This window comes from Prunus dulcis, chromosome 6, assembly GCF_902201215.1.
Source record: "Prunus dulcis chromosome 6, ALMONDv2, whole genome shotgun sequence".
In the NCBI taxonomy this organism is placed as follows: Eukaryota; Viridiplantae; Streptophyta; class Magnoliopsida; order Rosales; family Rosaceae; genus Prunus; species Prunus dulcis.
The window spans coordinates 20,464,257-20,491,514 of record NC_047655.1 but is presented as its reverse complement, the minus strand read 5'-3'; the positions used below and the strand labels follow the sequence as shown (position 1 = coordinate 20,491,514).

Genomic DNA, 27,258 nt, shown 5'->3' with positions numbered 1-27,258 from the left:
ATTGATCATATTTTATGGTACACAACCACTCATTATATCTTTTAATTCTAAAATAAATTTAAAATTCTTTATAAAAAAAGCCTCTCGCTAGAGGCTAGTGTTTAATTATACTACAAAATTTTGAAAATTTCAGAAAGAAAACCGCAACAATTTTTCCATTAAATTAAAAACCAACTGCTTTTTATTTCTAAAAGACAATATTTTTGTACCATTTTACCCTTTGCTATTCATTGGTTTGACAAAATCGACCTATAAGAAATTTTAACCCGACAAAACCTAAACCACAAATCCACCATCTCTCCCGCTGATCTGCAACTCTCTTTTGCCGCTTCTCCCGTCTCTCCGGCTGATGTGCTGAAAGCCTTCGTTACACTTGGAACATCGAACTTCTCAAGGTACTCTATCTGTCTCTCTCTTTCTCTCTCTCACACACACAGGGGACATAAATGAAGATTCAATTGAGCGAAATTGAGAAAAAAAATCATGTATTAGCTGCTGTAATTTTTCAATGGAGATTTAGTTTGCGTTGATCAATATAATTCATCTGCATCACTTGAAAATCTCAAACAAAATAAAAAACCGGTAACTTGATATCTCAAAAAATAAAAACTTCAAATTTGTATTTGAATTCTTGTTCTAACATCGAAGGTATTCAATGACTGTAATTTTCACTTTGGCTTATGCCAACCACCCTCAATATGATTGACCCAACATGGAAAATTTAGGTTATTTTATTGTTATGTGTCAAGGCTTTCCCTTGCCATGCCATATTGCCGATTTCAAAATGATTGACCCCTGAACTGTGCAGTAATTTAGAGGGAATAACATGCTCATAGAGTATTAAGAAACGGTCCCTGTTATTAGTAGCGTCATTCACTGCTTTAATTGAGTGAGGCACTTCACTACCGCATCTTGTCATCCTATTCCCTAGCCATGAGCCTGTAAAGATTTACAAAAACCTTGTAAGAACGAGTGAAGAGGCTTAAATAAGTGTAAGGGAATGTCTCTAGTCTTTTAAATGACTTAGATTTTCACCCTTTTGAGGTCCCTCATTTTTCCCTTGCTAACATCAAAGGTGATTAGTTTAGGACATTGCCTCTCTTATTATTTTTTAGACAATATGTGTCCTTTCACTTCTGCACACTGCATTTACATTGTTTGTTGGTTGGTCACACGTTTTTCACTGCGAAATTTATTTTGAGGTATCCATTTTACTTTCGTTGCGCAATACTATTTTTCACACTAAGCAAGAGAGGATATATGTTTTTTGGGCAATAGAAAAATGTGGCAAGAAGTTGGTTATACATAGACAATGTTCTTCTTTAGGTTTGTAGATGACTTGTGCCACAAATAACCCTGCAGCATGTGTCCAAAACCAAACTATCTGTATATATCCCATGTTGGCAGGAAACAAAGCATAGTGAGACTAAGAGCCACTTATTTGAGAAATTTGTGGCACCTGAGTGGCTGTTTTAGCCGAAGCTTTTCCATTAAGAATTTCCTGTTGAATTAAACCATTGGTTATGAATTTTTGAGGCCTTTATCCTCCTATGCTTTCTTTTTCTGGTAGTTCTCTATTCATGTTTTGAGAATGAATTATTTCATGTGAAGCATAACTCTAAACTAACCTTGTTTCTGTGATCATTGTTATTTCTTAATGTCTATGTAGAAGAACATATTTGGCAGTTGCCAATTGGGCCTTTGGATTTTCTCATGATTAGCATTTTCATAAGATACAGTTGTATGCTATCTATGCTATTACATTTTAAGCTTATTATAATTCTTTCCATCATTTATCATCACAAACTACTGAAGTTATTGGTCCCTGATTATTTATTTATTTATTTCTGTTCAAGATCAAAAGAAACCAACATGGGAAGGGAGAAGACAACAGATTTGGAGTTTGAAGCAAGGAAAGACAAGAAAAAGTTGAAGGAAAAAAGGAAGAAGGATGAAGCTGATGGAAATTCCTCTTCGATTGAAGTCTCTAAGGACAAAATGGGCGAGTTAGTTCAGGTGCAGAAATTTGACAAGAATGGTGGAGAAGGGGTCAAAAAGAAGAAGAAAAGAAAGAGGGAAATGAAGGTGGCTGATAGTGAATTAAAGTCAAACCTGACTACTGAACAGGTGCTCATAAAAGATTGTGACAAATCCAGTGGGAAAGTCATGGAAGAAGTTGACTTTGCTGATAAGGAAAAGAAGAGAAAGAAACTCTTTGAGGATGACAAAATGGATGAGTCAGCTAAGAGGTTTAACTGCTCTAAAGACAGAGACGTTGCCGAATTGAACAAAGTAGAAGTGGATAAAAAGAAAAAAAGGAAGAAAGAGAGGAGAGAAAAGGTGGGTGGTCAATTGGTACAGAACATCACAACTGATGGAAAGGAGACTGAAGTAGAAAGTGAGCATTCAGATGGGAAAATCATGGAGAATGATGGAATCACGAAGAAAGAGAAAAGAAAGCATACAAAGAATACAAGAAGTGAAATGCAGGAAACTGTGGTTGAGAAACTGGGCACAGAAAGCAGTAGAATTCAAGAAAATAGTTTCTTAGAGAATGACGGTAATGTACGTGCAACTGGAGATGAGATAAGCAATAGAAACATAGATGATGTGAATGTAGAAGATGGTAATAAAGGGAAGAAGAGGGCCAAGTCTGAGAAACATATGAAAAAAGCTAAGTCGGATAAAGGAAGCCTAAGAACCCAAAAAAGTGTTAGGGGTCCTGATCTTTCTGAAAATTCTACACCAAAGAAAGCCACAAAAAGAGTAAGTTTTGCTGATGATGTGGAGGTCTTTTCACCATCTGATGGCCCAAAAGATGAGGAAAAGGGCTTAGTACGAGGTAAGCGGTTTTCAAAAGAAGAAGACAAGCTTGTAAAAGAGGCTGTTTTAACATACATAGAGGAACATGGCTTAGGTGAGGAAGGCATTGACAAGATACTCAATTGTGGGTCCAACCCTGAAATAAGAAATTGTTGGAAGGATATTGGGGGATTCTTACCCTGGAGGCCTTATAAGAGCATATATTATCGAGCCCATATTTTATTTGAACGAGCTGAGGAACGTAATTGGACCCCTGAAGAGTATGAAATGGTAAGACTTGCCGCTATGGAAGCTAAGGCTAAAGGTGAACCCAAACCCAATTGGAGAAAGGTGGGTAATGAACTTGGCAAACACAGAATTCATGTCAAGGATGCATGGCGTAGAATAAAACTGCCAAACATGAAGAAAGGACAGTGGTCGCAAGAGGAGTACCAGACTTTATTTGATTTAGTGAACAAGGATCTGCAGATGAGGGTGTTGGAAGAAAAAAAATCCAAGCATGGCATGCTGCGAGATAATATTAAGTGGGAGTCAATTAGTGAGACTTTGGGCAGCAGAACCAATCCTGTTTGCTGCCAGAAGTGGTATTACCAATTAACATCACCTTTAGTAACCGAAGGTCTGTGGTCTGATACTGATGATTATCGCCTACTTTATGCTCTTGATAGCTTGGATGCTTGTTGCATGGAAGATGTTAATTGGGATGATTTGCTTGAGCATAGGTCTGGAGATGTATGTCGAAATCGATGGAATCAAATGGTCAAGCACATTGGTCGGCATGGGACTAAATCCTTTGCTGAACAAGTTGAAATTTTGTCGAAGCGTTATTGTGCCGATGCGCTTGAAGCAAGAGAAGTCTTTGATAGTAAGCCTGCCTGTAGTTGACTGAAATTTGTTTGGTATCAAAGTGGCTGCCTTTTCTTGTTTCGTTGGTTTTGTGTCAAAGACGAAGATTGTGTTGAAAAGGAGATCATTTGACATCGTCCGGTTATCAAAAATTAGTCATATGCTGATAGCCTTGAAAGGTTCCAACTGAATTTGCATGTGATTGCAATATGCTTTTTCAGAGTTGTATTCAGCTCATGAAACTTGATCAATGTTTAGTTTTAGTATCCGCATTCCTCAGCTGTAATCAAAATGTTTGAATTTGCATGTTGTTGCCTTACTAGATCCATAAATTATCCGTAAGAGACTATTATTCCGTGTTTCATTTTGATGAATGTATTCTTTGTAGATTGCTTTGCGTTTACTTCAAACTCAGTTCTTTTTACACGTTTGCTATGGAGGATTAGACTGGACTTGCCTAGATTAGCTAAATAACTACATTTCATGTACAATCAAAGAAGAATATGGATGTTGTCTTCTAACTTGATGGATTAAGGGGACTAGAACTTCTCTCCTATTCATATGAGGTTGATGATTAAAACTTACTATAGTCCTCCTTACACCACATTTTTGCCCCTCTCTCCCTCTCCATCTTCTCCTTCATCGATCGCTCCTCAACTCCATCATAGGCGTTGCTCATCTCTCATCTCTCTACTTGTCTTAGGACTCAAATCTCATATTGAAAAAATGGCATATCCTAGAGTGGTTTAAGAGCTTTTGGACACCCTTCCGGTAAAAAAAAAAACTCCATCATCTTCTTCTTCATCGCTGCTTCTCTACCTCTCCATCTTCGATAGGTTTGACTGGTCTGGTTTAATTATACTACAAAATTTTGAAAATTTCAGAAAGAAAACCGCACAATTTGCCCATCTCTAAAGAAACCCAACAATTTTTCCATTAAATTAAAAACCAATTGCTTTTTATTTACTTTACTTATTTATTTCTAAAAGACAATATTTTCATACCATTTTACCCTTTGCTAATCATTGTTTTTACAAAATCGACCTGTAAGAAATTTTAACCGACAAAACCTAAACCACAAATCCACCATCTATATCGCTGATCTGCAACTCTCTTTTGCCGCTTCTCCCGTCTCTCCGGCCGATGTGCCGAAAGCCTTCGCTACTCTTGGAACATCGAACCTATCAAGGTACTCTCTCTGTCTCTCTCTCCCTCACGCACACACACGGGACATAAATGAAGATTCAATTGAGCGAAATTGAGAAAAAAATTCATATATTAGCTGCTGTAAATTTTCAATGGAGATTTAGTTTGCGTTGATCAAGATAATACATCTGCATCACTTGAAAATCTCAAACAAAATAAAAAACCGGTCACTTGATATCTCAAAAAAGCAGAAACTTCAAATTTGTATTTGAATTCTTGTTTTAGCATTGAGGGTATTCAATTACTGTAATTTACACTTTGTCTTATGCCGACCACCCTCAATATGATTGACCCAACATGGCAAATTTAGGTTCTTTTATTGTTATGTGTCAAGGCTTTCCCTTGCCATGCCATATTGCTGGTTTCAAAATGATTGACCCCTGAACTGTGCAGTAATTTAGACGGAATAACATGCTCATAGAGTATTAAGAAACGGTCCCTGTTATTTGTAGCGTCATTCACTGCTTTAATTGAGTGAGGCACTTCAGCCCGCATCGTGTCAGCCTATGCCCTAGCCATGAGCCTGTAAAGATTTACAAAAACCTTGTAAGAACCAGTGAAGAGGCTTAAATAAGTGTAAGGGAATGTCTCTAGTCTTTTAAATGACTTAGATTTTTCACCCTTTTTAAGCTCTCTCATTTTTCCCTTGCTAACATCAAAGGTGATTGGTTTAGGGCATTCTCTCTCTCTCTCTGATTATCTTTGGACAATAGGTGTATTTCTTTCACTTTCTGATGCTGCATATCACTGTTTGGGCTCGTTTAGGAGTGATTTTGAATAAGCCAAAAAGCACTTCTATGGAGAATCACTTCTCCAAATAATCACTTTAAGTAGTTTTAAGTGATTTTATGGAGAAGCATATTTGGAGGTGCTTCTGCCCATAATCACTCAAAATCACTTAAAAGTGATTATTTGGAGAAGCACATGGGAGGTGGTTCTCCCCAGAATGATTCTGGCCTATCCAGAATCACTCCCAAACGAGCCCTTTGTTGGTCATACGTTTTTCATTCAGAAATGTATTTAGATGTAGTCATCTTACTTTCATTACGGTACACTATTTCTTCAATACACCAAACAAGGGTGTGTTTTTGGGCAAGAGAGACATGTGGCAAGAAGCTGGAAATACACGTGCAATATTCTTTTTAGTTTTAGGGATGACGTATGCCACATAAAACCCTTGCAGCATGGGTCAAATGACAAACTTGTTCCGGACTCAAATTTCCAATATATATCCCCCGTTGGTAGTGAACAAAGCATAGCGAGACTAAGAGCCACATGCAACACACATGTTATCCAAAACAACGATCAATCCGATTTCCAATATTATTTGGTTCACAAACTTAACAAAAACAATAGAAGTTCCAAAGCATGAGACTAATGAAATTTCAACATGATACTCACCAATCACATGTTTGGTTGGAAAATAAAAACATTATAGGTAATATCAAAATCGTCCAAGAAATTAAAGCAAGATATTTTCTCATGTAAGGACCTTATTCTTTAGGAGAGTAGGGATTGTTTGCAGATGCTATGTGGTTTAAAAGGATGTTTCAAAATTTCTCAGGCTGCACGTGTTTTTACACACGCACACACATATGTACATGCAATGAGTTTGTTTTTCCTGCAACAACACCTAACAGCCCACAGTTATCTTCATGCAAACCTCCTCAGATGAATTAAGGGACTCTTTTACTTATCTGATAAATTTGTGGCACCTGAAGGCTGAGTGAGTTAATTGAAGCTTTTCCTTTTAAAATTTTTCCTGTTTAATTAAACCATTGCTTATGATTTTTCGGAGTCTTTATCCTCCCATGTTTTAATTTGGGGGTAAATCTTTTTCATGTTTTGAGAATAAATTATTTCATGTGAAGCATAAATCTAAACTAACCTTGTAAACCTTGTTTTTGTGGTCTTGTTATTTTTAAATGTTTGTTTATAAGAACATACTTGACAGTTGCCAATTGGGCCTTTTGATTTTCCGATGATTAGGTTTTCTTAAGATACAGATGTATGTTATAACATTTTTATGCTTATTAGAATTGTTTCACTTTTTGCAGATATCTATCATCTTCATTTCTCATCACAAGCTACTGATACACTTTAGTGAAAATATAAATGGAGCTGACCACCATTAAAGATGCATTTGATCGTGTTGCAAAGAAACAAAAACTGTCAAGCTCTAAAGCTCGAGAAGTGATCGATCAGATTGACCAAGAAATCCAGAAGACATTACAAAAGATCCAATCATCTAATGATTGCGAGTCTCAGGTTGATTATAAGTCTGCCCTTGCTGAACTTAAAGTGAAGCTAAAAGATATTGCTCCACTCAGTCAGTTGGAAAGCACGCAGAAGGAACTGAACGGAGCACTTAGCAAGTATCCAAAGCATCTTGAGAAATTCTTCAATCCTGATATATCCAAGGCTTATAGAAACATTGACTTTGATACACACACAGTTAACGAGATAATTGGCAGCCATTTCTATCGGCAAGGCCTATTCGAAATTGGCGACTGTTTTAGAACTGAGGCTAAGGAACCAGAATCTGAAGCTGCTGTGAAATCTCAGTTTCAGGAAATGTTTCAGATAGTTGAAGCAATGAAACATCGGAACCTAGAGCCAGCACTGAACTGGGCCGTGACTAACTCTGATAAACTCAAACCAAATGGATCGGACCTATTACTGAAACTTCACAGTCTGCAATTTGTGGAAATACTGCAAAAGGGAAACAGAGATGGAGCTCTCCAGTATGCCAGAACTTATCTTGCTCCTTTTGCTTCTGACCATATGGCTGAAATTCAAAAGCTGATGGTGTGTCTTCTGTGGACCGCAAGGCTTGATCGCTCCCCATACTCTCACTTATTATCTCCAGCCAATTGGGACAAAGTGACTGGGGAGTTAACCAGGCAGTTCTGCAATCTTCTGGGGCAGTCTTACGAGAGCCCATTGAGTGTAACTATAGCTGCAGGGATTCAGGGGTTGCCACCTCTTCTCAAATTTATGAACGTAATGGCAGGAAAGAGACAGGAATGGCAGTCTATGAAGCAGTTACCTGTGCCAGTGGAGTTAGACCGTGAGTTTCAATTCCATTCTATATTTGTGTGTCCAGTGTCTAAGGAACAATCCACTGAAGAAAATCCGCCTATGTTGATGTCATGTGGACATGTGCTTTGCAAGCAGTCTATTACGAAGATGTCAAAGAACGGCACAAAATCGTTCAAGTGTCCATACTGTCCTTCCGATGTCAATTCAGCGCAGTGTAGGCCGCTCATTTTCTGATGAATCTGCAAATGAACTAGTTGCAACACACTCTCCCAAACTGGATTAAGCTTGTAGAAATTAGTCATGTTGTGTTATGTAGCTATAGGATGTGTGGTTATGGTGGCAAAGCCAGTTCGTCTGGTGTGTTGCGTTTGTTGTAAATAGATATTCTTTTTACTGGCTAGCAGTACAGGCAGTCCACTTCCCCTGAGAATAATTTGAATGCATGATCTGGGCAAACAAGGACATACTGGCTCATCCTTCCGAATGAGTTCTGCTTCTCCTGCTGGGTGATGTAAATTGTAATGGGCTCCTCAGGCTTTGGGCTTAATTATCTATTCTGATTTTCAGGATCTCAAATCAGGTCAGTCTACAAAGCCATGTTTGAGGCAGTGGTAAGAGTCTTTTTCGTCTAAACAGACCCTAATGACCTGCCTTCAGAAGAATGAGGAGCCTCCCCGGATAAGTTCTCACTTTTTAGTATCTGTATCTTTCTCACCAACACAAGACATTATAATATTTGTACTTTTAGTAATTTAATTAAGTTGTTTCCTTAACTTCTTGGCCTAGCAAACAAATTTTGGATGACCATTGGATTCTTATCTTGTTTGTTATTCAGGGTAGTTAGTGGAATCACACTCTCTGTGTCCTCTTTTTATATTTCTTCCTTGATTTAAGAAAAGTCTGAATCATCTTGAATTTCTCCCATCTTTTTTATCTTTTCATTTGGGTAACTCGTGATATTTGCACTGGTGAGAGAAACATATTATCTCTTTGTTGCTAAAAATTGAAAAATTGGATTTATGTCCAAATGGATCACACCCACCAAGAAAAAGTAATTTGTTTTTTTTGACTCGTAATCATATATGAAATAATGAACGGTATAAATTTAGCAAGCACTATTAGTGACTGACTTTAGAATCCTGGATTTTGTCACACATTATGGGAACTAGGCTACCCCAACACACATGTAATCATATCTTGGTGGTGAAATATTTATGCAGAGGTATAGAAAAGTGTTATGGATGATGTGCCTTTTGGGATGTAAATTTTATACAAGTTGGTGCTGCTTTGAGACGCACATTTGAGAAAAGAGAAGTGCAGCAATAAAAAAGGTAGGCACTCATGCAAACCCACTAAAAAGGCTTCAAAAGTGTGCGCAATTTAAGGAAATCATCAGTGTAGCCCCAAAAGTGCAATAAAGAGCTCCTGGCCAGAACAATAGAAGGAGTGTCTCAGAGAAAACGAAAACCTTTTTCAAGCTTAAGTTACTGTCACTCCCTTTCTTCTCTTTTCAGTTTTCACGCAGATTTAGGTTTGTAAAAGTGTTTTTAAGACCTTTTGTTTTCACCTTTATCTTTTTACTAACGTGCAACTAAAGTCATGCTAATGTAATATTATGTACAAAATTAAGAGGGCTCTCAGCTAATGTGATGGAGATGAAGTGGTCCATAAATATGAGCATGTGATTAGTTACTAGTATGGAGGGTGAAGTGGGAGAGGGACTTTCCCATACCCATCACATTGTCCCCCCTCCATCTCTCTCTCTCTCCCCATGTAATTTAAAGAGACAGAGGATGATGCTGCAACGGGAGTAAGAAAGTATTTATCACAGGCTGGAGATCTGAGCTTAAGCAATTCCATGAGGATACTGTGAAGATGATTTCATAATTATAGGTCTTCTAACATTAAGCATGTCATAACTTACTGGTTACCACGAGCACACGTGATTGACTTCTAATTATTGATGCATTGCGACATCACAATGCATCAACGGTTGAGAATCCCTAATATTTCTGCTTGTATATTCAGCTATTGATGTTAGAAAAGATCCCACATCAACTCATAAACCTAAATGTGGTGTCGATACAACTACAGGATCCTTTCTTAAGCCTCTTACATCCTAACTAATTCGATAGGTATGTCTGCGGAATGTGTTGGCTCTGTTTTTCTTTTCTTTTCATGTTTTGGGAGTTTCTCAATCTGGACAAGTCTGGTCAAGCGCAATTCAAGCAAACTGTATGGAAATTATGTGGAATATTTATATTAAACAAACGTGCATGCATCCTATCCAACCAAGTTATTATCACCCCCATTTCATTGTGACAGTCGTGGGATTCCCATTGATTGGAAATGGCCCCCCTCAACTAGAATGATGAAAGATAATGGGACATGTGCAATGTATCCTCTCCCACTCACACATAATTAATAAAAATTATGTTAGCATCGGTCTAACGTATTAGTAGCTCATAGTTATCCACAAAAGCATGGACAATTGATGGTAGTATTCCTCAATTGACAATTACAATGTGTTTTTTAGTTTCACCCAAAAAACAATGTTTTCTTTGTTTGGGTACCACTAAAGGGTGGATGAATATGACAAGTGCGCCACACATGAGAAGAAAGTGGTCAAATTTGAACACATACATAGAGGTGAGCTCGGTTTGGTTGGGTTCGGTTTTGAGTTTAAACTATGTGCTGAATTATGAACACCGGTTTGGAGAAAATTCAAACTGTGCGCCTACCAATGAGGTGGGAAACTGATCATCTCGGTTAACCGGTTACTTCAATTTGGTTTGGTTTGGTTTGGTGAAAACTTGCTTGAAAACATTTAGACTCTAAATTCATTCAAACTCAAACATTCATTCAAAACCTGCTTGAAATTCATTCACCATTCACATCACAACATATTCAAATTCATTCATTCAATCAATCCTTTTAAACAAAAACATATGCATCATTCATCATTCACATCCATCCAAAGTTTCAAAGTAAATCATATGCATCATTCACCATTCATGTGTATTATAATTATTTAATTACATATAATTTAACATACCCGGTTTGGTTCGGTTAACCGATGATTTTTGAAATTAGTAATCGGGTGCCGAACCATGACCATCGATTCGGTCCGGTTCATGCACCGTTGACCAAAAAGAGAAGGAAAAAACCACACAAAACCGAACAGACTGGTTTGGTTCAACCGGTCTGCCCTATTTTCGGTCCCATATGCCTAGCTCTATGGGTGGGCACGGTTCGGGTTGGATCAATTTTTGCCTCAAATTAGAACCGATCTGGTACTATTCATCCGGTTTGGTTCTGTTCGATTTTAATAAAAAAAAATTCAAAAACTATCTAGTTCGGTTTGAACCGATTTTGGTCCAGTTTTTATCCGGTTTGGTTTTGAACCGGATTATAAAAATTAATTCTTTAAAATTAATTTTTAATACAATTCTCAACTGAAATATTATTATTTTTGCTTGAAAATTAACAAATTATTCAATTTCATATAAAAATAAATATTAAAGTTAGAAAAGAGAGATATTTTGAAATTGAACTTAGTTAATTATTAGTTTTTTTTTTTTGGTGAAATTAAAAATATAGCATTAAATATAAATATATATTGAAATTATACATTTTTTAATTTGACCGGTTCGGTTTGGCTTTGAAGACATAGAACCAGATCCAAAACCGGTCCAAACCGGTCCAGTTCTGTTTTTTGACCGGTTGTTGACTTTTTGGTCAATTTGGTTTTTTTCTGGTTTGGTTCGGTGCGGTTCGATTTAGATTTTCGATTTGCCGGTTTGAGTGCCCACCCCTACCCAGCTCTACATTGTACCGTATCTAGTGCCAAATTCCCTTTTACTAAATCAAGCACTTGGTGCGCATGAAAATCCAATTTGTTCATAAGCATTTGGCAATCGTTAAGCCTAATTTAAAACCCTCCACTCCAAAATTCTTACAAAATATAGTGATATATAAAAAACCATTTTGGCGTTGGCATCATCTTCTGCTTCATCTTCAAAGGCATGATTCTTTGTCATGCAGTCAGTCATTTGGAAGTGAAAGCTTTTGTCAATTTCTCTTAAACCCACCAAAAACCACTGAGGAGGGAGCCAACAAACAATATTACAGCTCACACAAACTTACAAAAAACCAAAACCCATACATCACCTGCAGCTCATTATTGATTAGACCCAACCACCATATACAAACCAAAACAGCCATCATTATTTAAGCAATTCACTACCCATTCCCTTCGGTCTCTTTAGATATATCTAAGAACTTTGCTACCCACAGTCAGCAAGGAGTGGATGAAATCTAACCGTTAATGCATTGTCGGCTCTATATATCTGACTATTGATATATTGTCAGTTCAATATGAAATAACTGTTTGAACTATGCACACTTAGAATAATAGTCAGAAATCGCCCAAGCACGCGAAAACGACTTAGGATATAGGTATATTTAAATACACATTATTCGGGTTTTGGGTTTTTGGCTGGGAATGCTAATTGATAGAGACAAAATCAAAAGAGAAACACACCCCACACTGACTGAGCACTGCAAACAACAAAAGGCTTCATATTTTTTTTCATGTGGGGTTTTGGTTCAATGTTTGCCCTTTTTCTCTTCACTGCCACTCTCACTATCCACTCATTTCCAAAAGGGCCAAGCCGTCCTTTACTGCTTGTCGCTATTATGGGCCTGGGCCCAGGACCCGGGCCCATTTTACTCAAATTTATTTTCTTTTCATCATTCAATATTAATATATTCCTTTTTGTATTACAATTACAAAATATATAAAATTATAAAATAAAAAATCTATTTTAAAGAAGAAAAAAAACTAAAATCTGGCATTTTCGAAGCCGTGTAAGTCGCTGACTCTGTTCAAGGACTTTCTGATCGTAGCCACCTTGGCCAATCTTTCAGCGGCTCGCCAAGCTGATGTTGGCGTAAGCGGCTCCTGCTTCTCCTCCAATTGTCCATTATTGGCTCCTCCTCTCTTGCTCTGCTTTGCCTCAACCTCAGCTTGAAGCTGAACCTGCCTGCGCCTCTGAAGCTCAGCCATCTCGCCTTCCAAACCGCGCAAGAACTCCTCAGCCGAAGCCGAGCTCGTCTGGAGGAGCAAGGACCGCGCCGACGACAGCAGGTGATACGCCCCCGAGAAGTCGCTGCTCCGCTCCACAAATCTCCGAGACTCCGCCACGGCTCGGGCAGCCACGTGGAGGTTCCTCAATCGTTCGATGTTAGGATTGGATGATGCTGATCGAACGGTCTGAGATCGAGGTACGAGGAGGACCCGCTCTTTGGAACACACAAGCTCATTGGACGACGGGTCTCTGTGTGTGGAGCGTACGGACATCACGTTGTGGGGAGAGTGGGGCCCACCAGTGGCGGTGCTGGTTGATGCCGACGCTTTCAATTCGACTAACAACTCTCTCTCCTCTCCGGCGTAGAGGTCTCCAAGTCGGATCGACCCGGATCCGAGTGCCGCCGGGCGACCCGTGAGAGAATAAACGGCTGCAATCTCCGCCGGAGCGGAACCCGAAACGACGCCGAGTTGGAGACTGAGATCCTGAACGACGACGCTCAGCAATCCCCCCAAGCATTTCGCCAGCGAGTCGTCACCGCCGTCGCCGAGGCCGACAGTGTGGACGGGGATGTCGAGGTGAGGGAAGCGCGTGGAGGACACGACGGGGGAAGACGAGCGCTTCTGATTGGCGTCCTGAGAGCCCTCCGATAGGAGCATGATGCTCGCGACGGCATTTCGCTCGCGGCGATCCTGGAGCACCTTCGCGGCTTTCTTAAGCGCGTCGTTTACGCACATTCCATTGCCGACGCCACAGAGCGCGTCTACGATCCGACGCGCCGACCTTCGGCCTGCGGAGGTCATTCGCCGGAGCGGCAACAGCCGTTTCGAGGTTGAAGAGAAGGCGACGATGGAGAGACGGTCGGTATCGCGGAGCGACGAAACGATGAGTCGCATAGCGCGTTTCATCATCTGAATCTTCGCGTTGCTCGCGCCCGCGCTCACGTCCACCACAGTCACCAAGTCGATGGGAGCTCGGCGCTGCAACGACGCCGTTTCGGACGCAATAGGTTGCGGAGATTTGATTTTGAGAACCACCGCGTACGTCTCGTAGCTCCTTCCGACGGCCACAACGGCCGATTCCGGCAACAGACTGACCTCCACGTTCTTCACATTCCGGTCAGTTGAACTCCGAGTGGAGGGAGGTTTGGAACTCGCGTTGACGAAGAAGCCTTGGAACTCGACGGCGTCGTTTTCGTCGTCGTTTTCTTCAGGGATTGGGTTGAAGCGAGAACCGGAAGTTGGGGACGAGAGGGGCTCGTCGTCGTTGTAAACCCTCAAGGGCTTGGTCTTGACATCTCTGGGCTTCTTGGGTGATGATATTGGCACCTGCTGTTGGGTTTGTTGCTTATTATTGGTATTATTATGGACAGAGATTAGAGGCAGCTCCTTCCAGGTGGTGTTGCAGACAGGGCACAGGAGGAGCTGGTTCTTCTTGACATGGGTGGCTATGCAGCCAAAATGAAAGGAATGCGAGCACTCAGCTGTGAAAATGGCTGTGCCTTGACCACTTTTCACACTCTGTAAGCAGATTCCACATCTACTCTGCAAAAAGGAAGAAAAAAAATCGTCACTAAAAAGGCATGGTACTAAAACTAAAAGTCAAGTTTTTTTTCTTTCTTTTATTTACAAAAAGTGAGATGATGGTATTGTGTTGTGTTGTGTATTATCAATTTATCAATTATCAAAAGAAAAAAAAAACGGGAAAAAGATGCTTACTTTGGAGAGGCGTAAGGTGGACTTGAGGAGGGAGAAGCTGGACGGTGATTTTGGTGATGATGGGTTTGAGCGTTGGAACTGGAAAAGTAGTCTTGGGCTGTAGCTGCTGATTTTCTTGGGGTTTGTGGTGGCTGAGATGTTGCATTGGAGTTTTGGGCTGTTGGGTAGTGAGGAAGTAGGTGTGTTTGTGGTGGAGATGGTGGTGGAGGGGGCGGTGGTTCGACAGCGGAGGCCGGGGCTTGAGGAGACTGGTTGAGATTGAGATTGCAACCGAGGCGTTGATGGGTTAGAGAAGAACCCAAATTTGGAGCTGATTTTGGGGCTCTGTTGATTGCTGTGGTTGTTGCAATGTTGTTGTTGTTGCTGCTGCTGCTGCTGCTGCTTTTCTATAATCACTTTGGTGTCTCTATCTTTTGGGATTGATGTGCAGAAGGCCCTTCGCCACCCAGTCACCATTTTTTTAGTCTCTCAAGCTTTTTGAATCAGTGGAGAAAAAGGGGTTTGATTTGGATTTGGTAATTTAGGGGATGATGAAAATGAAATGGCAGCAGAACAAAGCATGAAATGGAGAAGAAGAGATGTTGTTTTAAAGAGACAAAAAAGAGTGGATTAGGATTTGGAAGAAGCAGATGCCCTTCTCATCTTGGACTTTCCCATGTTTCCATTTCCCTTATTTAAACTCTGCCTCTGCTTCTGCTTCTTCTTATTTGCATCAATTGCTCTGTTTCAGTGTTTTCTCTTTCTTTCGAAACCCCCCAAAAAGAGAACACAGCAATTGAAAAGGCCTCGCTGCTCTTGCCAAATTCAACACTCTCTCCCTCTCTCTGTGCTTCTCTCTCTGGGCCTCTACCTATAGGATGGTAGATATATCATATATGCAATATTAGTAATACAATTTACACAGACTACTACCCGATGCCTCTCCATTATTAACAACAATAATTTATACTTTAAATTAATGTTATTATTTATTTTTAAATTCAAAAAAAGGACCGAGAGGGATCCCATAGGGATTAACATTTTCTTAATTAGTGACTGGCAAGTGGAGGTTATTTACCCACAGTAACAAGTCAACGGGCCCCATTTCCATGTTATGCTCACCGACCTGGCTGCACACAAATCTCACCTCTCTTTTTTTCTTTTTTTTATCCTTGGTAGGCAAAAAATCACCCAATTGTTCATGTATCAAATAAGAAATTTGTAATTCAAGTAATTAGAAGCAGTTGCGTATAGGAATTCTCCATTCCCCAACATGGCTTGTGACAAAAAATAAAAAATTGAATGGATATTCTTCACCCAGACTTTAGCCTTACTCTTTGCCATCTTTACCTTTTCTTCACAAATCAAAATATAAATTTCCCTTTTTGTATGTATTTTTTATAATAGAAAAAATGAGTAGTTATTTGCATGAAATTGATTTATTGCAAGTGCTGAAAATGGGTTGGTGTGCAGTGCAGGGATGAAAGCTCAGAATCAGAGTAGCTGACCCAAACTTTGATCCCTCTGGACCTATCCGTCCCAGTTGTGGGGTCCATTTCGTTGATAAGAGGGTTGAATGGTCATTTTGGCACTGATTGTGATTGTTTATTATTATTACATCGATCCCTAGAAATCTAGAAACCAGCGCTGGGATGGAGCAGAGAATGCTACAGAGGAGGATCAAGCATCCCCGGCCCCTTGAATTAAATGTTATTTATTTATTTATTTTGTTTAGGTCATTCTTTTTCTTTGGTGCCAAGTTTCTTCTAGGTTTCAACTTGCCCTTCGCTATTAATTAGGACCAAAGATGAGACAACGAAGTTGCCTAAAGTCTTGGAGCACTATTTCAGACCAAGAAAAAAAAAGTCTTGGAGAACTATTTCGTTGACTATGAAATCAAACTCAATTTGCAAATTGTTTAAAAATCAAAATTTTTGGAAATGATTAAAAATTATATAAAGACTTTAGTTTAACTGAACATGTATGTGTATGTAAACCTAATTTGACATTCATATTTTTCTTTTAATATAAGCGATATTTTACTTTAATATAATCCAAACAATGGAGATGAGAATTCAAACTCGGGTGCAGGGTGATGAGCACATCTGCTCTAACCAACTTGAGTTAAGGGCATGTTTGCATTTGAAAATTGAATTCTTACTCACATTTGACATTACATGCATACTTAGGTGCCTACTTTGCCCAAAAGAATTACCAATTGGAAAATTTAACGGAATCCTAATCCAGCTACAACATTGAACCTTTCTTGGGAAACCCTAGCCCCCTTTCTCCCAAAAAACACTCTTAAAGCCTTTTCCACTTTGAGGGGGGAAGAAGCCATTGTTCTTCCCCCCTCTCCCCTCTTCTCTTCCTCTCTTTCTCCTTTCACCTCTTCCCCCATTTTCAAAGACAAAGGGTTTTCTCTATTTGTCTTAATTTTGTGATGATTTTCATCCAACCATTATTGGCGGCTGCGACTCATCGTCGGATCTTCACCTGCATTTCGACGTCGGATCTCCACCACCATCTTTTTTGCAATTTCTTTATGTTTGGAATAAGTTGCAGAGACTTTTTGGGTTCTCTATGTAGTTTTCACCTCTCCTTTTGTGAGAGTTTTTCATCTCTCATTTGTGAGAGCTTTTCATCTCTCCTTGGTGAGAGTTTTATTTGTATTGTTATGACTTGGTTTTTTCAAGGTTTATCTCTTTTATTATTTTAAGTTTGCAATCTTAGTTGGGATGCCTATGCCAGAGTTTCTTCGATCTTGCCTGATCGTTGGTGGAGACTACCTGATTTTCTTAATTTTGATATTAGACCGCTCCGTTATTGTAATGGTCCTTTTGTGGCTAGTTTATATTGGCCCTTTTGTGGCTAGTGGCTTTTTTAACTAAATTATGAATGCAATCATAGAATTTTTAAATATAAAAAAATTTAACGGAATCTATTAAATCTTTAGCATTAGCACCTAGGGACTGACTTGGTTAAAAATTTAGGCAGACCATTAATGCAATAAAGGTTCTAAAGCAATAAAAATATATGCAGCTTTCTTTGAATCACCTATCATATGATGGATAGATTCTTGGAATGGCCTTAAAATACAAAGGTCAACACATTTATTTAATCGAACTAAAAATTATATAGTTGGCTAAGGAAATACGATGTCGCATACTTAATTTTTATTTATTAATGATCTCCAAAATGTTCAATATGAAGTACAAGATCAAATTGTTGGTGTGTACAGATTTAAAGAGATGAATTATAGGTTGGAAATGGATGAGCTATGGGCTAAACTAACTTTAAGTGAAATTGAAGAAGAAAAAAATTGCTATGAGCCTAAGCCCATGCTGATCCTCCATTACTAGGTGTGTGATTAGCGGTCATCTCAAATTGTGCAATGCAGATAGTATTAAAATACGGTACTAGGAAGTTAAGTGTAAATTATCTCAATTCAATCTGAAAAATAATTGAACTTAACACGAAGTCAGAATTTGCTCTTCTTCAAAAGGGTATCAATCCCTACAAATCAAGGATCAATTAATTTCAATACTTTTACTGTGGGGAATGGTTTCATCTGCTTCTGAAGAAGACTTCATTGCCCTTGCCATTTAAGAGAGAATGAAGGATCATGAGTCTTTGAACACACTAATGTGATGTGAGCCAAAGAGCCTTCGATGCCAAAGTCAATTCCAAGATTAGAAGAAATAGGGTTTCTTAGGCTGATGGAACGTTACCTCCTCATCGCGGTAGATGTTGGGTTTTATATGGCCCATTGGTGGCTCACTTGTCGCCAGGGGCGGATGCAACAAGGGACAAGAGAGGTCAATTGACCCCTTGGCATGCCGGCGTTTGCTGTGGAGATCGCAGGAGAACAGTTGCAGACCTCTTGGCCAGCAGCTTGTTGACCCCTTGGATGCACTGAACGTGCTCGATGAAAGTCCTCAAAGACAGAGAGAGAGGTTGGTTGATGGGACCAGGTGTGTGAGTTTTAATTTTGGATAGAGAGAGAAAGAAAAAGAAAGACAAGGTAGAGCAGATCAAAAGGAATTTGTGTTGCAAACCAGAGGAGCAAAATAGTCACTGGAAGAAAGTCACTGACAGAGAGTTCGACATAAACAAAAGTGCCTAAAATTATTAAAAAATAAATGATTTATGAAACTATAATGCAAAGTTTTTAATAAAGAACTCATCGTGTACAACTGAAATTTGGATGGAAACTATTTTTCTGTTTTTCTAATGTTATTTTCTTCTAAAAAAATTTCGAAGTTTTTACGCAGTGACCCCTTGGCTCGAGAATCCTGGATCCGCCACTGCTTGTCGTTACAAGAGGTTGTGTATTTGCGTTAGTTAGGGACATTAATGTGGAATGTATGAGATATTTGCTCAAAATGTATGGCCATAATCTCCTAGATTACAGCAGTAATTAGGAAGATCTTCGGGGATCAATGTTGATTAATTTTGTAGCTGTGTTGCCCAAGGATCGGCCCTGCTTTGGGGTGTTCTGCATGCCTAGGTAAGCTTTATTTTAAGCCTACGTGGTTCTTCGGAAACGTCCTGAGCCAATTCGAGACAATAACGTCACTCATCCCTTCATTAATGAGCGATGAATGTGCTTCTGGCTTTCGTACCCTTCCACTAGGGGTAATTTGGTCCATATGGTAGCTTCGGGTTACATGTGATGCTTAATTAGTGGCATGCAATTATTTGCTCCCATATTTACGTAAGGCTTAACTAGTAATTTATCTCTTGAATTTGTACATAACTTTCGATTTACCCTTTATTCTTTTTTATTAAAAAAATTAAGAATATGAACTTCTTTTTTTCTTCAATTTCCCCTTTGACGTCTAAATCATCAACATTTCATCCAATTTTCTATTAAATTATTAAAAATAAATTTATTTTGTGGAATAAATTAAAGAAAAAAAAGAAACCTATCCCCTCCCCTATCTTTTTTTCTCCCCCAACCTGATCACCCCCATCCCCACCTGCAACTTACCCCAAGACTGATTTGCAACCCATTCCCCATCCCCACCATCACTGCCTCCCCTTTCACTACCCCACCCTCCCACAGCCACCATCCCATAACCATCACTCTCTATCTCTCTCTCTCTCTGTTCCCCCAAACCCCAGGACTGGCCTTGACACCTACATAGTTACCCACCTCGCCACAACCCCCCCGCCCCTGGTGCGGTTTTTGCTCAAATAGATTTGATTTTTGTGTGTGTTCAAACATGCGCATCTGGGGTTTTTTATTTTATTTTTTATTTTTTTTCAAATATATGGTGGTTATTGTATGGGATATGTTCGATCTTTAGGTGTAGTGAGGGCAAAGAGAGAAGTCAAGGGAGAGAGAATGGGTTGTGGTGTGATTTGTGAGGAGGACATGGGAGGCTGGGATTCGGGGAAGAAGGGCTTGGAGAGATATAGAGAGATTTTTTATAATTATTATTTCAAAATTTCAAAAATTTTTATTTTATAACATGAAAATGATTAATTTTCTCTCATATTTAATGGCAAATTGAATGAAATGTTGAGGATTTAGACGGCAGTAGAGAAATTGGCGAAAAAAATAAGTTCATATCCTTAATTTTCTTTTTAAAAGAGAGATAAGAGTGAATCGAAAGCTAAGTACAAGTTTATAGTGCAAATGAGAAATTAAGCCTTTACATAAGCAAAATAGTACACTGACTATTTTTTTATGAACCGTAGCTCATGCAATTTTTCTCCTCCTGCATTTTGAAACTCATCTGGCCAACTCCATTATTGAAGACTGTTCGGAAAATAATCACAAAAAATAAAACTTACAAATTCAATTTCAATAAGAAAATTCAAAGTTGAAACGGTTTTCAGCTGAAAGGACAAGAGAAGTACCTTCTGAAAAAGAGTGGGGAGGGAGGCATTGATTTGACTGTTGACAGTGTTTGAACGTAAACCATGACAGACTGACACTCACGTGCCCTCCTCGGCACTAACGCTGTTAGGTCCGCCCTAAACAGCTCTTGTTTGGGAAACTGAGGCCAGTGGGACGGCGTTAGTCAACTCCCCATGACAAGTCACGAATCCCACATTTGGTCTTTATTTGTTTATTTACCTCGGAACTGGGTCCGCCTGCAGAGTCATCATTAACGTCACGGTAAAAAATGTGTGCCTTGCTGGATGATGTAATTAGCGTCTAATAATTAAGGCTTAACCTCCTCGTTAATTGGATCCAAACCCAAAAGTCACTTTCTCCTCACGGTTCACACTGTTTTTTTTTAAACCGGCCACCGTCTGCTTTGGTTGAGTAAGTTATAATTTGGATATTTTTGGGGGGCAAGAAGCCATTTATGTCCCATGTGGCACGTGATACCTCCTAGGAACAAGCCTAGGCCTTGGTGTGGCTGTCAGGGTGACTCACAATTCTCGTCTCAATTCTCAAGGTAGAACTTAGAAGAAGCTAATCAAACACAACACAAATTATTTTGATGTTAATTTGAAATGTGACCCAAAATAAAAGTTGACTCCAACTCCGATGGAATCTAATCTCTCTCTATGTTAGTAGGTATGTAGATGATCATTTGGTTGAGGTGAGATGGAATTAGACCTGCATGCTATTAAATATCAATCAATATAGTATCTTTGCTATTTCTCAAATATTAAATCTTTGATAGCCACTAGCACGTTTGTAAGGTTTCATATATACCATTTTTGGTCATGTAGTTAAAATTGTCGGTGGAATAAGATCAGAAGATGCGGCCAATTCGTTCTTTGACTAACATAATTGTAAGTTTATTTCACATGTTACGTGATTCATTCTCATTTCGATTTCATATGTAGATTCAAAAAATTACGGTCACATAAATGTTACGATATGTTTAATACATGCGCAGAAAAATCTCACTCAAACATATTGATCCCCATCAAACTTTAGATTTTTGTTTTTGTTTTTGAAGTTTCAATATTAACCCTAAATTTGACCTTATGATGCATATGGCAAATATCAAGCTCTAGTGCTTTGGGCATTTTGTGAGGACATGGGATGAGAGGATTGGCCACACAACACAAGTTGCTTTGGCAGTGGCCCCAGCCTAATCATTTTCCCTTCAATAATTTTTATCCACTGTTCAAATGATTTTATTATAGTGTGCCCCCACGCCCATACACAGAAAATCCACATGGTAAGAGGCCGTTGGTTGAGCACCATATCTGCCAAGCCAAATGCTGCCAATAAGATATATGAGAGAACCCTTTACTCATAAACTAGTACATTAATTAATTTAAAGGGGACATCTGCCTTTGACCACACTCCATCAACGGATTTAAGTAAAGATTTGCACATTAAAATTATCATGCCTTTGGTGAGATTAATTTTTATTAATAATAATAAGGATTTTCAAAGCTACCCCATATTTCTCTTTTGACTTTATAAATTAAATAAATTAATATAATAAAATCTTTTTTTTTTTCTCATAATATTATGATAAATCTTGCAAGAGATTCCCAATGCACCTGACTTGAGCTAAGGCAAAGGGCATGTGAGTTGTCCTTCATATCCTCAAGGGATGGTTGTGTTTTTTACCATACAAAAGTCTATGTATCAAAGGAGCTTGAGGAGGGTATTTTGGACATTTAATGTTATTGGGCACCCATATTATTGCCCCTCTTTAAAAGTTTTAATATATATATCACCTTGCACATGAAATTTGGACACCCCCCACATGATAGATCCATCCAGAAACACTTTAAATAAGATCTTGTGAAACCAAACTTTAACAAAGTTTAGGGCAACATAATCATATCTACCTCAGATCTTGGTTGAGGCTTTAATCCTACAAAGTTACATTATGGAGAGATTGAGGCACCCATCAACATCTCTTATTGGATCCTTCTCCTTTTTTATGAATACCATTCTCACGAGAAAATTTTAAAAGTCATTAGTTGTATGTAATCATATGTTTATCTCTACATGACGAGAGAAATAGACATTATAAACAGATGATATAGGAAAGTTTTTCTACCATCACACGAAAATATCTCAAGTATAACCGATTGTATATAAATCTTAGGTTAAACATTATATTTTCAGAAAGCAACTTTTGCATAATTAAGGTTGTAGGGTGGATAAGGATTAATGTTGGAAAAGAACTAGGATAGCAATAATCAACGATCATAAACAGCAATAATCAATGACAACTTTTTAAAGCATTTGTCAGGTTCTTAAACAGCTGGGGGGCTCCTAAGCGTTTGATGATGTTAAAGAAAAAGGTTAAAATAAATCATCCCTTCCACCATATCGGGTGTGGATGCTTGCAGAAAGTATGAAGTTCATCCCAAAGGACAGAAACCAATGATGGGCTAACTAAATTACTCGCCCTACATGTCCACAACCAAGGAATGCATTCACTGACATAATTATAACTATCTTTTATTTTTTTAAATCAAAGTTTGTTTTTACATACATATCTATATATATATATATATATATATGCATGCATCCAAACATATATATATGTCTAAATTAATTCAGCATAAAATATAAAATATATACCCTAATTTAACGAAGATAGAAAATTCCAAGGTGTGACAGAAATATACAATTGAGCTATGATGAAAGGTAATTAATTATGTTCACCTTTTGATCATTTTCTTCAAGTAAACAACATGGTAAATGAATTAGTACATGATTTACTCTCATACACATTCTAGTGCCATTATAACTTGGGGAGGTAAAGTCACATGGTTAAGCATATAATATAATCAGTTTCCAAGCAAATAATTAATAATAAATAGGATTAATAATCATACAATGTTATGAAATTTGTAAGATTTTCCACTCTGGTTGTTGGTAGTTGCGATAGGCTCTCATTATTGGGGCACATGCCATGAATATAAACTGCTACTATCTCTGTCAACCCATCATAATAATTGCATCGAAAAAGAAAATGTTAATTATATATTAGAGTCTTCCTGCAACAAGATCAGAAGATGCGTCCAATTCGTTCATATTGGTCTCCTAACATTTGGGCATTAGGCAATCCAATATAAGAGGTTTGTGAGCAAGGCAAAAAAAATTATATATTTAGTTATTTAAGGGCTCGTTTCGAAGTGATTCTAGATAGACCAATAATCCCTTTTATAATGTTTTAAGTGAATATATAGAGATTCACCTCCCATGTGCTTCTCCCGAAAATCGCATAAAATCACTTAAACATGCTTCTCCCTAGAGAAACTCATCTCATGCCTATGCGAGGGGATAAAGGGTGCCACCCCTAAGTTATGAGGTATAACGTGGAGATTTTGTTACCTCTACAATGATCCTATTTATAAATTTAGGCCTTAAGCTGAAAAAAGCATACGTTTTCAGAAGAGGCATTTAAGGCCTGATTTTGACTCTCACCTTCCAATCTCAGATCTTATTAAGTTTCTATTTGTTTTTAGTCAAAAGGAAGAACAGAAAGAGAAATCAAGAATATTCTAGATGGGCATACGTGGATTAGGCTAGGGCAGTGAGCTCGCCCCTCCCTTTGCACCTAAATTTGAATTTCCCTCTCCTAAATTAGATTAATTTAGAGTAAATTCGATATGAGTGTAAAACATGCCATAAATACTCCTAATTAAACCATCCTTATCAATCTCTCTCTCTCTCTCTCTACATGTAATGAAAATATTAGCCATGCACGTTCCCAGATTTCATTCCGCAGAACCAGCAGCAATGTTTTGGAAGCTGCTGGAACTTAAATGCAAACATACTTAAAAAACATGATCAATCGGTGTCAAACTGCATCAATTAGAATTAAATTCATGTCGTACGTAGCTAGGTGAAAAAATTAAATACAAAAATTGTGACACATGCATTTATATATAATTGCATAAAATAAAAGGGGTAGAAGTAAGAACACGACGATGGCTTTAAAAACAAAGATTTGCAGCCATTGATTCGTAAGCAGCAATGTGGCAGCATACAGCTCATATATATATATATATATATATATATATATATATATATATATATATACACAATTGAAGCATATCAAGGCACTGCTGAAAATGAATGCTTTGATCAGCATATACAGCGAAGGAGTTGTTGAGGGCTATATATATATATATATATATATATATATATATATATATATATATATAATACGTATGCATAGAGTCTAATTATGCCAAAAACGTACAAGGTTGGGCTAGTTAAAAGAAGGATTCACAGGAATGTGTCAATGCAATAAGAAGAAGCCTTCATTGCTGTTGGGACCTGTTTAGGGCATAGAGGAAATGAGAATGATGGACAACAACCATTGAACCATGTCTTGCCATAAAAAAGAAATGTTGATTTGTATCGTTGACGCATATAAATAATCATTAATTAATGTCGATATATACGTTGATTAATGATTTAGATCTATGAGTTATCGACTCACAAGTAGTCGCTTGGTTAAGGGAACCCACCAAACAAGTCTACATAGGGCATGCAAGTACTTGTTAGTTTCCTTTTATAGGAGTAGTGTTTAACTACAATTAGTTGTATATAACTTTGTGTTTATCTCAGGTAATGAAAGGATTATTGTTGTCTAATCAGTTATAGCTCCTTTTGTAGGATTGTAAGTACATGAATTTTATTTTTTTTAACATAAAAAAAAATAAAAAAAAAAGGAGGTGAAGAAAAACAAATGAAATCATCAAGAGCGTGTGTATGTGTATGTGTATGTGTATGTGTATGAGTGGTACTGCCCATTATATTTATAATTTTGACTTGAACACATGTCATAATTTTCTTTATAATTAATGTCACTTGTGCAATTACTCTTCCCTTCCACTTACAGGTGGAAACATTAACTTTACAAAAACAACAAAAACAACAACAAAAAAACAGATTCTTCTTTTAATCAAGTACTTGACATGTACTCCAATTCCTTTTTTCAAAATGAAACCTTTATCCACAAATAACTCTGCACAAACAAAACTTAGACTGTTCAATTTAGACAGGACAGTAGTTATACAGATGATTTCTTTTCTAATTTTTTTTTTTTTTTTTTTTTGGGGGAGGGGTCTTTAATGTACGGAGAGGGGGATTGAATTCGGGTACAAAGAAGCGGGCACATTATCTTAACTAACTGGCCTAACCCACATGTACCATTTCCTATGAATCATTGCTGACTCTAAAAACCAGATGAGACAAAAAAAAATGTGAATTTGTTTGTTACACAAACTAGAGAGTTGTGAGAGATGCTGAAACCGAGAATCCAATGATGAAAGGTCACACTCAGCTGAGTCAGCTCAACTGATGGCACTTGGATACATATGAGTTGTTGTTCCATTAACAGCAGGTACATGAAAACGATCACTCAGCTCCCATTACAGCTCAAATGGCCCATTTAGAAGAACCACTATAGACCTCACCAATGGCAAAAAGAGGGATCTAAGGAGATGCTCATGTTATTTCAAAGGGTCTAATAATACGAACACATTTTTGGGAAACATTGGGTGGCCGAGAGGTTAAAGCGATTGTTCAATGGATGGGGTCGCAAAACAGCTACCTTTCTTTCGTATAGTTCCTGTTTTTTCAAACTTACCTTGTAGTTGTCTAAGGTTTGCGGTTCGAGGACATATCCTTATTTCCGTCAATTGAATGGATGGTGTGGTCATGTGCCTCTCACGTGATTTAAGTCAAATCATATTAAGGGAAAATCGAGCCAAAATGTGTGTTATACATCACCATGTTTTTAAAAATAGAAAAATTCATTGAATTGTAAGAGATACACAAACTCTATGAAGTTTCTGTGAAAATCAATTGAAATTACAATTTCATTTCTTATATTTTAGCCTTTCTTTACTTGAACTTTCTGACTATTAGGTCATAATTAAGGTGCGTGACACCGTGCATAAATTGAAATAATCATCATCTCTTTTCGTGTCGAAACAATCTTAATTATGATATCAAGTTTGAAAAACGATTACAACTTGGGTGAAAGGATCATGTCTAACATTGCAAAAAATTGATCAACATTAATGGGATATGTCCCCTCAAGATCATACCAGATATCAATTTTATATTAAGGAACAAATTTACCAATTTCTAAGAATTACTCAGAAGCAATTCACTACTACTTTTGTCCCCCACTATCAACCCAACAAAGAATGACCTTTGCCGTCAATCACATTTCTTTTACAGTTTACTGCTGCCACATCTGACATCTGACATCTGTCTATTGCTTCAAGGAAGATTTGAGCCACATGATGGGCTTATTATTGCTCACCATAAATTTCTTTTTTTAACCTTCCTATAATTTTAACCAGACGAGAATATTCCCAACCAAACAACTTCAAATGGACAAATGATTCCAACGAATCTCACTAACAACTACAGCTTTTTCCCACTAACTTATTCTTGATTTCAACTAATTTTACCGACCGCTTGGGATATCGTTTGGTATTTGTTTTCAGTTTGAATAGTCTACAAAATTGATTTTGTACTTATATCTAAAATTAATTATACGCATCTTAATAGTGTGTATTTACTCAATTTAAGTCGGAGTGTAAAAAATGAACCCAACCTCGAACTTAAATTAAAAAGAAAA

At 37.9% G+C, this 27,258-nt stretch overlaps 3 protein-coding genes across 3 annotated transcripts; 2 read left to right on the top strand and 1 right to left on the bottom strand.

Moving 5' to 3' along the window:
- The first annotated feature begins 281 nt into the window (after window positions 1-281).
- Window positions 282-4,079, top strand: LOC117630055 (RNA polymerase I termination factor-like). Its single transcript, XM_034362781.1, has 2 exons — window positions 282-395; window positions 1,857-4,079. Exon 2 carries the CDS (start codon window positions 1,873-1,875, stop codon window positions 3,706-3,708), a length of 1,836 nt encoding a protein of 611 aa, XP_034218672.1. The 5' UTR covers window positions 282-395; window positions 1,857-1,872; the 3' UTR covers window positions 3,709-4,079.
- A 608-nt stretch (window positions 4,080-4,687) lies between these two features.
- Window positions 4,688-8,702, top strand: LOC117630056 (protein RMD5 homolog). Its single transcript, XM_034362782.1, has 2 exons — window positions 4,688-4,858; window positions 6,933-8,702. The coding sequence occupies exon 2, from the start codon at window positions 6,991-6,993 to the stop codon at window positions 8,149-8,151; it is 1,161 nt and encodes a 386-aa protein (XP_034218673.1). The 5' UTR covers window positions 4,688-4,858; window positions 6,933-6,990; the 3' UTR covers window positions 8,152-8,702.
- A 3,909-nt stretch (window positions 8,703-12,611) lies between these two features.
- On the bottom strand, window positions 12,612-15,588 carry LOC117631729 (E3 ubiquitin-protein ligase WAVH1-like). Its single transcript, XM_034365018.1, has 2 exons — window positions 14,726-15,588; window positions 12,612-14,551 (listed from the first exon to the last, which is right to left on the bottom strand). Exons 1-2 carry the CDS (start codon window positions 15,179-15,181, stop codon window positions 12,761-12,763), a joined length of 2,247 nt encoding a protein of 748 aa, XP_034220909.1. The 5' UTR covers window positions 15,182-15,588; the 3' UTR covers window positions 12,612-12,760.
- Window positions 15,589-27,258: the final 11,670 nt, after the last annotated feature.